General features: G+C 37.7%; 1 protein-coding gene across 1 annotated transcript in view; it reads right to left on the bottom strand.

Moving 5' to 3' along the window:
- The window catches only part of si:ch211-1e14.1 (UPF0606 protein KIAA1549), a 70,848-nt gene that overhangs the window by 29,994 nt on the left and 26,216 nt on the right, over window positions 1-14,638 (bottom strand). The window contains 4 exon segments of the mRNA XM_052152784.1: window positions 265-395; window positions 960-1,128; window positions 1,890-1,978; window positions 2,165-4,360. Coding sequence (XP_052008744.1) covers window positions 265-395; window positions 960-1,128; window positions 1,890-1,978; window positions 2,165-4,360 — 2,585 coding nt within the window.

Here is a 14,638-nt window from a genome sequence, read left to right as displayed (position 1 = left end):
TTACTGGAAGAAATTTAATAAACTTTGAAGAAATAGAGAATCTGAAGGGGCTAGGTATCAAGTCATTGCTGTTTGAAACTCGCATTGAGAGTTGAGCTCTTTACACCATAAGCTGCATAAAAAACTGAATTAATAATAGGAACAAAATGTTATACCTAAACATGACATTAGGTTTTTCTATGGCAAATGACTTCGCTTTTACATAAAAACATATTTAAAACATAAAAACATAGTAATGGTGACAATTGCGGAAACTGTACTTACATGCACAGTGAAGTTTGTGGATTCCAGTGAGCGTCTGCGGACTTCAGCTAAGGCTGAGATCAAACCCTTCTCTATCTGCTCACTGAAGGAGCACATTCGTACATCTATATGGCTGGGTACAAACTGAAGCACTGAAGACAGAAAAATGAATACACATGCTCTGTCAATGTCACTAAACATGTTAGTATTTAAATAATGAGCATCTCAAAATGTATCACTGATTATTTTCCTGTTCAATCTAATTTTAATCAACATGCTTGGCAAAATGCATAACATATTGAGCTATTAATGTCAATTACTACACAGAGCTCTTGAATAGTCTATCCTGATTGGTCAATGACAGCATTCAGCACTCAAATATTTCTGAATAATGATTATGGTCCATAATAACAACATACTGTATTTGTTTAAGTAACCCAATAAAATTGACTCATTATTTTGTCAATATTTTAGGTATGTACTGTATTTATTTATTTGGTAAGCAGTTGTGTAATAAGCAGGATCATTTACAGCCAGTCGGATTGTATATAAGATTGATAATGAGACTGATCACCCTGCTGGGGTACATTTTGCAATGATGACCAGTTGACTAGCCCTTACATACTGTAGGTAGTGATCAGCTAAAAAATACTGAAAGATGGTTCAAGAATTGTAATGTGCAATCTCCCACTGACTGTAGTCCTAATATGCTGTACCTGAATGTACGTGGTACTGTAGGCTTGGTTCAGGGCTGATGGGTGACACACTGATAAAGGAACTTGTGGTCCGAGCAGAGAGTCTCAGAGAATTAATGACTGATATGGCAGTGTAAACCACAGCACCAGACACAGCACGAAACACAAAGTCTGGAGGGGCTTTCACAACCTATGACAGGCAAATCAGTTATTATGAACAAAAGATCTCAAGGATATGTTATATTTGTAATAGCAACTTCAAAGAAAATACAGAAAAAGCTTTTCAATGAGCATGCACATATCAGTAGAGATTAATTTACAGCTACAAAGATGCAGTTTGTTCCCTTTGAGCCAAATTAAGTGTTGTTTATTCATGAGGACTCAAGAGATAAAACAGGAAAGGAAGATTTTTCCTGATGCTCCACTGAAATCTGACACATGTCTGGGGTTCAGTCATTACACAACACCTTGAAAGATTCAGCGATTCAGTCTGAATAGCAGGATACATTTTATTCTTGTTCTTTATCAATTGATTTCTTGAGAAGTGACTGGTAAACACAAAGAAATAACATTTAAAAGTAGTCATTCTCGTAGTAAATTCACCATCAAACAAGGGGCATGGATATACATATTTTTTTACTTTCTATTGTTAAATGCCACAATTATTGCTAATTTTACAACTTCATTGGTTAATTTTAAATTAAATAAATTATTTACTTAAGCTTCACCCAATCCCCCAACCCTGATGGAGGCTTGTTGAAGTTTTCCAATCAACAAGTGTTTCTGATTTACTTCTCTTAAACACTAAGACATAAATCACATAAATCAACAAATCAAAATTGTTTTAAAGAAAAAATGTGCACACCAACATTGAATGGCATCACTTTGAAACCATAAATTAAAAATTACATTTGTGTATGAGCAGAACTGTAAAAAAAATTTCCGTAGTACCTGTATCTCCACAGAGCGATTGTACTCTGCTTTGAGAATCTCTCTGACTTTGGTTTTGGCATATCCAGCAGTAGACCCAGGAGGAAACCCTAAAACAGAGCAAATACTAGCCTTAATGTTATTTTTGGAGCTTTGGATGGATTGTCAATCCAGTTATTGCTAGGTTACATTAATGCTTTATGCACAGAGTTGCACATTGATTCTCAAAAATTTACACAAGTATTGGTGTAAAACTTTGCAACCTGTGAAGCAAATAATGTTTTATAACATCTTACCAACTCTGATTAAGTAGGAGTCAGGCTTGGTAATGTTGCAGAGATACTTCCGGGCAGTGGTCGTAAGAGGGGTTGTGCTTAGTGTTGTAACTGATGAGTCTTCCAGGGTAGTCACTGTTATGTTGTTGGAGTTTGTTATAGAAAATGATGTCACAGGTGTCACAATGGTGTCATTATGTAATACTGTGGGGGATGTGGTTGTAAAGCTACTAATTGGTGAGGTGTTATCTCTATCAGTAACCATGGTGATAGGGGTGTCAGATGGAGTTTCAGTCATGAACTCCTCGTCAGCCATGTCTGTCGGAGGAGGGGTGGAAGTGACATTAAAGTTCGAGTCAGTTGGGTATGCAGAAACACTGATAGAGGTGGTGGCTACATTACTGGTAAGTACAGTACTAGGAAAGAGGGTCTCAGATGGAGTTGGAACTGAGATAATAACCCCTTGGCTGTCATTAATGGTAGATGACAGGTGAACATCTGGTTCCTCTGTAAAAAGAGGATGATTAGTCACCAGAATGGATGTGTTGTAAGCTACAGAAGGTGTGATAGACAAATCAGTGGTTGAGTTCTGATCCCCCAGTGAAGCTGAAGGGTCCATTGAGGGTGTCGGTATGAATGATGGTTCCAAATATGGCACTGTAGTATTCGTAAGACTTGGTCTAATTTCGGAGAGATCCAGCATAGTGGTGTTAAAAGGCTCAAATCCAGATATATCTGTTGAGGATTCCTCGGTCCACGAACCGTTATCTGCAGGCTGTAGCTCATCGTCAAACATTGCTGTAAGTATGTAACTTGGGTCAACAGAGTACGTTCTTGTGGATACAATATGTGTGGTGCTGATTGGAATGGTTGTTTGATTGGCAGTGTGATCTGGCGAGCTACCATTGTCCTTGGTCAGTTGAATTGTGTAATACTCCAAACTGTTCATATCTGGTAAAAGAACATCTGTGGGTTGGATGGCAACAGTGCCTGTCCAGTCAGGGACCAACTCTGAGCTCTCATTGACAGACTGATTCTGGTTTAAAATATCTGAAGTTGTTTGGAGAATGGGTAAAGAATGTATTCCGGTTGGTTGGATGATTGGAAGGGATGGGACAATGATGTGGACAAGCTCAGTGGTCAAAATATTTGGTTTAATACTAAAAACTGGAGTTGTAAACAAGGTAAGGGGCACAGTGGTTGTCAAATTCAAAGAGGTTGCCCAATCAGAGGTGGGTACAATTGAGGTTGAATTGCTGGTCAAACTGTAAGTTTGACTGGGAGTACTTTCAGCATGTATACTGGAGAAAGAACTAATAACACTAGTAGAGGAGGGATATACGTGTTTGCTGGAAAATGACATCACAACTCTTGAAGGGAATGTGGTGTCATAGGTCTCGAAGTTTGTGTCCTCAAAGTCGTACACATCAGCGAGTACATTGGTAGTCAGGGAGTAGTCATCTCCTTCAGATCCCATGAAGGACATTGTTTCTAAGTAATCTCCAGAACCATAGTCCACATCCATGGTGTTAGTTGGGAAAAAGTCTTCAGGTGGGCCCATAGTTGGCTCAACGGAGGACAAAGTAATTTGATGGTATACAAAAACATGGCTTAGCTCTAGCTGCTGATAGCCTGCATCATGTTGTACATATGGATAATAGCTGGGTTGTAATTGAAGGTCTTGAATTTTGCTGGATGGTTCCACTCGGTTTCCAACAGGAACTTCAGTGTCATTGAATTGCACCATCTTAAATTCGATATCAGGGGAAGGGACAGGAGGTTCCATAGGAGTTCTCCAAGGAGAATCAAGTCCATTAGAAGGCAATGAAGACAGCAGAGATGAATTATCTGTAGCCTGTGAGAAGTGGGGTGCTAGACTTATAGCTTCCCAAGACGAGGGCACACTATGGGACGAAGGCACTGGAGACTTGAGTTCTCTACGCTGTCTGGAGAAAACTTTGGGGGTAGATCCATGTCCCTCTTCAGACTCTAAAGAATGTAAAGGGGGTGTACTAAGAGGCTCTGGGCCAGGGGCAGAGTTCAGGGAGTTAGGAAATACTGATCCAAAAACAGTATTAAAATTGTGATTGTTATTCTCGATGACATTGGGTGGAACTGAACTAGGTGAAAGAGACAATCCAGACAAGGCAGAGGGTGCATTATGCAGCACTTCCACTGAAGACTCCTTTGGCATGCTTGGAGCCTCCAAAAGCCATTCTAAGTTAAACAAAAAGACAGTAAAAAGCAATAAGTAAAATAATTCAATGCAAACTAAAGAAAGAGTAGCAAAACATTGTATAACATGTAACATATGCATTGCATATATATGTGCCTTATGAATGCAATTTTATGATTTCATAATGAATGCAACATTGGTGGACTCATTTTATCAACATTCAAGTTCCAAAATTGGTCCTATATAAGGTTACACACTATAGAGCAATTAGCATTTCCTAATAAACAACTAGACATCAGTTCAAGTTTTGACCTGTGGTGTGAAAATGATAGATAACATCGCTTAACATGATCATGGACCCTTTTTAACATTTCTGAGGTAGTAACAAGTGGAGTAAGCTTCTATAGAGGTGAATTGGAGACCACAGTTTGTTGTGTTCCCATTTGGTCGAACAGCAAAAGAAAAAAATCCACTAAGTTTCACCATATGTAATTACGTTGCAATGAAGTTATAAAATTGGATAAAGCTTTACACAGAAAGGGCAATTTTATCACACTAAAATCATGTTAACATGCACATTGTTTATGTCTTGTGGCTATACTTTTAAAACAGTGAATATTTGAACGTTTACGGATTGCCCCATTCACTTCCATTGTAAGTGACTCACTGTAACCCAGACTTTTGCTTTTTTTTTTTTTTTTTTAAGAAAAGGAGAGAAGGTAAAAATGTATATTTGTTGTAATCAAAATATATGCCACAAATGCTTTCGACTGAGCTTATCTTGTCAAAATCTTTAAAGAGCGGGTGGTTTGGAATGTGCCAAGACCAGGAAACAGGAGAGTAATTCAATAATTAAGTGTGCCACATTCAATACAGATTCCTGAGAGAAGCATCAGTCTGTCTGGTTTATATTCCACTACACGTTTTATAAACTTTCCATCAACATTGGCCTTTACAGCGGGTGCGGAGGTTGGCATAAAAGCTGCCAGTGTTTGGGCAGCTGCACATTAATGAAATGGCCCATTCTGAAACGGAGGATAGAAGGCAAAGGTGAGGAGCTTCTTAATGAAGGATAAGAGGGCAAAAAAACATCTTAAAGAGTGTGTGGAGAAGTGTGGCAAGACCGATAAAATACAACAAGAGGGCTTAGTAAAGGCATTTTAATGACAGTTTCAATAAACACAGACACATAAAAACACCCCATTTACACCTGGTGTGGGTCACTAACCAGGGGCGGATCACCAAACCAGACCTCTGTGGATACATAAGAGGCCATCCTTTGACGAAATATCAAAATATAATACACTTTACAATAAAAGTTTAAATGTGACATTTATGACATGTAATTTACATGTCTCGGAGGTCTACAGACAATTCCTTGGACTTCATGGCTTGGTTTGTGCTCTGACATGCACTGTTAACTGTGGGACCTTATATTAGACAGGTGTGTGCCTTTCCAAATCATGTCCAATCAACTGAATTTACCACAGGTGGATGTAGAAACATCTCAAGGATGATCAGTGGAAACAGGATGCACCTGAGCTCAATTTTGAGGGTCATTATGGGGTATTGTTTGTAGAATTTTGAGGAAAATACTTCAATTTAATCCATTTAGGAATAAGGCTGTAACATAACAAAATGTGAAGCGCTGTGAATACTTTCTGGATGCACTGTATTAGGCTATTAATTCGTCATTTTTTTTTAAGTTAGTTTAGAAGATAGCAGGTTGTCAATAGGCTTAAATTAGTGACTATTAGGGATGTCATGAAATATCGATTGGCACATTATTTTATCGATATATTAAAATGAGACTTAACAGTCTGGCATAATAGCGTTGAGAGACCACAAGAGGGCGATATAACATTTACTGAAGCCGGTTGTGGTCACAATCACACACACACAAACTTACACACAGGACGAGCTGAAGCGACGCAGATGGCAGTCCAAAGTTACAAAGGTTTTTGTACTTCAAGAATGAACAAAGTGAATTTGATGAGTTTGCAGGTTAGTGTATGAAACTGGTGTAACGGCACAACGTTTATTATGCAATTTCTCTGTATGTAGTCTTGAATAGGTCTTTCAATCAAGCTGTAAAACAACAAAAAAAGATATTTGAACTGAAAATACATTGTGTGGGCTCTATGAAAGATACTTATACACAATATATCATCCAGTTATACTAAAGTAAATCATCTTTGTCCTTTGATAATGATTTGGGTCAAATTTAATTGTAAACTATGCAACTATGCAAAATAAAATAAAAATGAATCTATCTATCTATCTATCTATCTATCTATCTATCTATCTATCTATCTATCTATCTATCTATATATATATATATATATATATATATATATCGATAATAATCTGGAAAATCTTCTGATTACCGATGCGTGTAAAAGTCACTGACCCAAGCCTAGTGACTATAAGACAAATGTAATGTTAGATTTGCCAAAGTTCACAAGGTTCATTGCATTGTATCTTAATAAAAGTGTTTTCCAAAAAAAGCAAATGTCCTAGCTTGTAAAGTTTGCAAATTCTTTGAGCAGATCTTTATATATTACTGTTTGTTTTCAGGGTTATGCATCTAAATATTTGGTACTTACTGCATCTGAATGGACCAACTCAACACAGTTTCCAATTTCTCACCAAGACAGTAATATTGACTAGACACACACAGCAGCAACTGTGTTGCGAGTGCTCTTCTTGCATGCGTGCACATACATGCGTGTTGGAAAGCACCTGCCATCAAGACAGTGCGGTTGTACTAAATTTAGTCTGTTTTTTGTGTTATCGATACTATAGAAAGACAGGTAACATTCATTTTATATATATATATATATATATATATATATATATATATATATATATATATATATATATATATAAAATGAATATATATATATAAAAATATAAATAACTTAATATTAAAATATATTTTTTAAATATAATATGTTTTAGTATCAACTTGATACTGAAGCACTTGTACTTTTGACATCATTAGAAGATAATAAAAACATTTGAGGATTTACAAAAAACATTTGTGGTTTAAGCCCCGGTAGCCCAGCCCTCGGCCCATGGTATTAACATTCATAAATGTATAGTTCAATCACTTTCATTCATATGACAAAATTATCCATTCTGAATCTAAAGTGTTTCCCCCCCACACATACATTATACGGCTTTGCAATTTATATTCAAATTCTACTAATGGGCACCTGAGACAAATCGCATTCAAATCCACGCAAAAAAGATTTCAATTAAATTACACATATAGACATCATGATCCAATACAAACTTGAATACGATTCATGGAATCACAGTAATCATTTCAAAAACATCAAAGATTCAAAGCATAAGACAGACAGATTTGTGACTCAGCATCTTTCAGACTTCTAAAGAATCCCACACACATGGACATCATCCACTCTGGCTTCTAACTCACAAAGCTATATTAAGACTTCTGTTCCCCCCAAAAAGTAAAAAAAAAAAAAGAAAAAAAAGACATGGATAAAAGGGATTACAATCCTCCATATAAAACATTGGCTCTGTTATCAAAAGAAACAGCATTAGAGAAAATTCCATACATCAGCCACAGTCCACTGACCACTTTAAAGCGATGTCAAGCCATAAAAAAAATCAGTGACAACAGTGAAACAGCAAATAACCAGCATCTTTCTGGAATTAATTTTCTAAGTGTACATTTTATCATTTGTAGTCACACAAAAGCCTATGCTACATTAATCAGGCCAGCATTCTCTGCTTTTAGGTTTCTTGAGGATAAATTGTTCTTTGATACTATGATATAAGACGGCATTACTCACTGCAATACTCAAGTGTTTGAGGCCCCTGTAAAGTCGACGGCCGAATAAAACAGACAATCAAGACTAAAAAACAGAGAGCAAGCCTAAAATGTAGAAAAGTATTTCATCCAGGTACCTAAGATTTGGGACACACTACTTCTCATATAGCATAATATTAAAAGTATGCAAATTGGGATACAGAATCAGTCTTGCAATGTAAAGCACATCAACAAGAGATCTCAGTAAACTAAATGAGAGTGCTATAGTACAGCTGTAAGGAAACCACAAGCCCAGTGCTACATTATTATTGCATTTCATCTACATGATTGATAAAGCTATGATATCTACAGGAATCAAGAGTCTATGCTTGATATATCAGTCTCTTTGAAAGTGAAGTCAGTGAAATTAATAAGCCTTACGATGACACACGGGCAAATGCTAATGCGCTCAACAATCACAACCAAACATTCAATTGCTGATCCACAATTTCTCAGGTCACTGAGCAAGAGTGATGCTAATGAACAGGGCAAAAGAGGCACAGATTACTGCCTGACCTCACTGGGTGAGAGCTTGAACATTTATGTTTCTATTCTTATGTCCCCTGCTCCACCCATTCAATAACTGAGGACAGGCGTTCAAGATTAAAGCCTCAAACCACAAGTGCTTTTCTGTGCAAGGCCATTCTAAACAGACTGTTGACCCAGTTTTGGAAACAACAAATGGCAAGTTGTGAACAATGATTGACAAGCAAAGACGACTCTGTCCCCTGGCACAATTTATATCCTCTGCTCTTTCTAGTGAAGTTCAGTTATTCTAAACAAACAACAAAATGAAGGGAAACATTCTGAGTGAATAACAATTTCTTCACACAAATCTACCATATGGCTTCAGAAGCCTTCTAAAACTATTCAAAACTTTAAGAAAAGGCTTTGATCAACAAACTATGTCTCTACGAACTTAACTTGTTTGGAATGACATAAGGGTGAGTAAACAGAATTCTAATTTCTGGGTGAACTTTCTTGTTGATCTCCACTGTGGTATCCCAAAACTTCAAAGTATCCCATGAAATGTAATCTTTGAAACCATTACTCTACCAATACATTCTTTTGTTGTCACATTGTGTGCAAGCAGGATGATCAAGGCACCAACAGAAACTTAAGACAACATTCAAGAAAAGATAGTTAAGTAATTAATGATGGAGTGACTCAATAAACCTGATCGACAGACAAGTTCAATAATTCATTGCCAGAGGGTCACCTTCAGCTTAAATTAACAGTGTTTATCTTGAGAAATGGCAGGCAGCCTCTCAGCCGACAGACAGGCAGCAGGGGGAATACCATGACTCTACAGAAGAGAGTGGCAAAAATTACCTCTGCCACCTGCTACAGAAAAGCAACCGTGTAACGCATGAACAGTCTGGCTTTGTTAGAGCTATCGCTTTCACAGACAGGGAGATGAACCTAAGAGATACTTATCGTATACGTTGAGTCATACTCAATTTATGTTTTTGCAATATTAAAAACCTGTTGATCTAAAGTTACTTGCTTAAATTAAGGCCCATACTGTATACAATTCAAACAAAATTGAAGAACGAATGGTTATGACGTCATTTAGAAAAGGTGTTTTTTCGGTTTCTTTCGGTTGTTCGAAACGGCTCACCTGGGTGAACTTTTAGGAAAACTTCTAACCAGAAGCTTAATGCCTTCTTGCTGCCATTGGTTCATGTCATCAGTAGGTGTGACCTGAGGCTTTTCAGTCCACATTCAATGTGAACACACAGGTGTGCAAGACCATGTTATGTGATTTTTGTTTTTTAATTAGTCTACAAAAATAATCTAAATCTACTCCAATACGCTTAAGTGCCAACTGCAGCAAAAGCCAATTACACATCAGCCCAAAATAAGATATGCCTCTCTTATCTTCATTCTTTTGTCTGTATTTTGCCTATAATTACTGTACACCCATTTTACCGTTGTATGAGTGTCATCATAAATTACAATAAAAGAGTGTAATCCATGTATATTATAGACTCATATAGCGTGTAAGCTCATTAGTGTCATGAATTCACAGTGTAAACACGGCAAATAAAAAAAAATTCTACTACATATATATTTCTCAACATTGAGTAGTTAAAACAAAAGCATATTTTACTGACTTCATAGAATGAGGCATAAAGTCATTGATAACACATTTTTTATGTCACATTAGTTTAGGTTTTACATGTAGCATCCTCATATTTAAATGCTAAATATTTAAAGGCTGTTTAGAACTTCTTTTTACCCTTGAATGAGGAACATCATCCAAATATGGGCAGAGAGAATTGTTCACTCTAATTACATATGAGCACCACTAGATGGCACCAAGTACGTGACATAGATCAGTGATGGCTCCAATGACACAGAATGAAACTGAATGAGATCTCATTACTCAATGCCTGCATGCTTTGGAGAGAGCTTACCTTTAGTCATTGTTTAGTCATTTGTATGTGGAATTAGTTCTATTGTACAATTGAGTTTTAATTGTTTGGAGCCTTTTTTGGAAACTAGGATAAATCATTTTGTATTGCTATAACTTTTGATCCCTTTGTCGTATGAACAGTTTTTCTGGAGCTACTTTATTTACACACTGCAGTGTGTAAAAGTTTTTAGTAATTTGTCAGCAGATTCTTAGGCTGACAGTCTCAGAATGTATCAATCTATTCAATATCATTAAATATATTGAAAACTTTTCTTTAAAATAATACTGTGGCAGGGCGGGGCCGGGTTGTGATCCTACACACCCGGTCCCGTATTAGGCTTATCAAGCCTCTGTGAGGGATAAAGTTCGACTGCAGAGGATCGTGCGAGAGAGAGATATAGTTTACGGACATATATGATGGATTTGATTTAACATGTTGTGTCACAACAACCATACTTGTGCCTTATTTAAAAGTTATGACATTAATATTATTCTAAATGTGAATAAAGTTGTAAAAAAAGAATATGTATGTGTGTCCAAACTTTTCCTAAACTATTTCAACATTCATTGCCAGTCTAATGTAAACCAGTGGTGGAGTTATGAGCAATTGCGAGTGGGATGGCCAATGGGGTGGCCAGGATTCGGTCCATTGGCCAACCCACTCGCAATTGCTGTTTTAGTCATTTTTTTGGCACAATTTAGTTCTTTAGAGGTGAAATCACCTCTGTACAAATATACAAACTTAACATGTGCGCACAAGGTCGCCAAACCTCACCGTCCTGGGTGTCATTGTATCCACTCCCCCCTCCCCCACAATCTGAAGATATAAAAATGCTGCCCGAACATTTCTATGCCACCACAGACTGATCGCTTGCCCCTGCCTTTCTACCCTTTTGAAAAACTCCTGACTCTGCCCCTGATGTAAACCAGTGACAAGCAACAGCGCAATATAAAACACTATTCAAACATAATGCTTTGAAATGAAAAGCCATAAAAAGGCATTAAGCAAACCCTAGTGAAACTATTAAGGGTAAGGGAAAAAACATTCACAAGCTTTATATTGGCCAGGATTTTTTATTTTTTTTTTAAACCTGTGAAAGTTGTAATGATTTCATAACACGTCATAACACTATATGTCGTAATGACCAACTTCCTTTACACTTTTCTGTGTTCAAATGTCATGTGTATCACATAAACGTGTTCTATATTCATATACTCCTTTATGCTTGTTATGTATGTTCCTACATGTATGCTCTCTAAATCATGGAAGTATTTACGAACAAAGTGTTAGCTTAAATGGCCTTAAAAGCTAAAACCAGACAATAAAGGTTTATTAGACATTAAAAACATGATGTGTACAGAGCACAATGAATAATTAGGTACACAACAACACAATACTTCATTTGAAAGACAAAGATTAAATACTAGATGTGCATTTCCTTAAGGTAATAGCAATGCTTGCAAAAGAATAGTGTTAAAGTTTTAGACCTGCAAAGATTGTAGGCTTCTGTGCTGCTTTTGCAACGTAAAGGTGGCTATTTGTCACGAACCCCGCTGCCTCGCTCCGCCCCCTCGAGCTTCCACGCTTGTTCCGCCCCCTCGAGCTCCCACGCTCGTTCCGCCCCCTCGAGCTCGCACGCTCTTTTTGCTCGCTTGAGCCCTCACGCCCACTTTGCTCCTACTGGCTCACATGCTCGTAGGCAATCTCCCTTCCTCGAAGTTTCTCACGCGTTTCCAATCCCCCAGAACATTATGACCACCTGCACTCGGCGTCATCTGCACTCCTGCACATTAGTTTCACCTGCACTCGTCTCATCACCTTTCATGGTTTACACCTGCACTTGCCCCTATATATATCACTACCCTTTCGTCTCACGGTTGTTGGTTATTGTATTTAGTTTCCCGTGTCTTTGCCCCCGCATAGTCCTGTCTAGTTTTGACCTCCTCTCGTTCACCTCTTAGCTTGCCAGCTCCCCTTGTTCCCCTGTCTTTTGCTCCCACTAGTCTTGTCATTTTCCTCTTGATTCCCCGGCTTTCGAGCTCCCCTTGTTCCCCTGTCTTTTGCTCCCACTAGTCTCGTCATTTTCCTCTTGATTCCCCGGCTTCGAGCTCCCCTTGTTCCCCTGTCTTTTGCTCCCTCTAGTCCCGTCTCGCTGATTCTGATTACCCCGGCTTTGACCCCCTACGCTCTCGTTGACCACTCTCTCCTGGATTTGCCCCTTTACCCTATCTTGATTCCCCGGCTTCGATTTAACGCTCACCCTGACCATTCTTCACTGGATTTGCCCTGTTTTTGTACTGTTGCCTGCTTTGTTGGAATAAAGCAGTTTTCTCCGACATTGTGACTGTCTCGTCTTGTGTTTGTGTGTGCGAGTCACACTATTGATAATTAAAATAATGTATGAAAAAGAAAATACCAATCACAATTCTGCATGCAAATAAAGGCAAGAAAATAAATATCATAAAAAATATCATATCAATTATAATACAACAAAACAGAGCTGCAGTTAAACTCCATTTTGAGTCTCCCATGGCTGCATCGTTAACAAAATAACACTTACGACTGATGGACGATCGATTTCCTTAATAAACAATGTAAGTATATTGAATGGTGCTTTCAAAATAAAACACAAAGGGATCTAAAATTAAATGAACTATGACAGAAACAGGATTATGTTCAATGTTAGTATGTCTCTCTCGTTCTCTCTGTTTGTGAACAGGATGATGTCTTGGGCTGAAACCACAAGGAGGCCAAAATGAGATCAAACCCATATAAATGATTCAGTTTAGCACACCCAAATGTAATTTGCTCCACGCTAAACTCCTGTCCATTTGTTAACAGAGGAAATAACTGAGAAAGCCAATCATGAACAAAGTCTGTCTAAAACCTGTCTTAAAAATACTCTATGCCTCTGTAATGTTGTGCAGTGAATTATTTTAACAGTGTTTAATAGATAGCGTTACAAATAATACAGACTTCTTTTCTCTCAGCCAATCCTTACAAAAAAGTTGTACTGTGTAGGGGTGTAACGATCCATCGATCTGGATTAATGCATCGACCAAATAACTTAAGATGCGATGTCATCGATACAATGCGCAAATATCGATGTTAATATTGGCATCCGAGAAAGACTATGCTAGCTGAGGTAAGGGACATTCCATCATTTAAATTGGTGTGTACAGTATAAATGAGTATAATTTACTGAGTTTGTTTTTCTCAACAAAAACATGACATGAGATACAATATAAACATGATAACTATTATATGCAGAGTATTTAAACTCGTCCTGTACGTTGAATGCATCAAACTACTTCATTAGCATTTTCTTTTTCTTTGCGTGAGCTTAAATGCTTTCATTCAATTTTTTGTTTTTACGCATTGCTTGTTTAAAGACACACACACACACACACACACACACACACACACACACACACACACACACACACACACACACACACACATATATAAATAAACACAGGACATGATATATGTAATGAAGACTCATGGGATCCATGTGCGGTTATTATTAAATGACAATCTCAAGTTCAGACAGGCGTACTTCGATAACCAGGCAAACAATGTTATCAGAGACAGAGCAGAATCATAGTCAGACAGGCAGAAGTTCAGGGCAGGCAGCAAACAGCAATAGTACAGATCCAGGCAAAAACACAACAAAGGCAGGCAGCAATCAGACGTAAACGATAGTTCAAGGCAGAGTCAGTACACAGGTGATCAAGACAAGGAATTGGTAAACGCTTAGAAATGTAGCCGGGGCAAACAAGACTTTGCAATGATTGAACAAACATGCATGGTTAAAATAGAGTGGAGGTGATAGGAAACAGCTGTGGGATAATCAGACCAGGTATGTGGGCTTATGGGAAATGTAGTCTAAAGTCAATACTCGGGTGAGTCAGATCTCTGGTGGCCGATTGAGGAGGCGCCTTCACCGGAGTTCGTGACAATATAAGCTTGCTTTGATTAGAATTAGAAGCTTGTTTTTTTTTTAAATGGTGACAACCTTTATGATTAAAAAATTATTAATTACCTTCATTTAAATA

The sequence above is a fragment of the Xyrauchen texanus genome, chromosome 21 (assembly GCF_025860055.1).
Source record: "Xyrauchen texanus isolate HMW12.3.18 chromosome 21, RBS_HiC_50CHRs, whole genome shotgun sequence".
Classification (NCBI taxonomy): domain Eukaryota; kingdom Metazoa; phylum Chordata; class Actinopteri; order Cypriniformes; family Catostomidae; genus Xyrauchen; species Xyrauchen texanus.
Note: the sequence above shows the minus strand (reverse complement) of the source record. Positions and strands in the feature narration are given on the sequence as shown.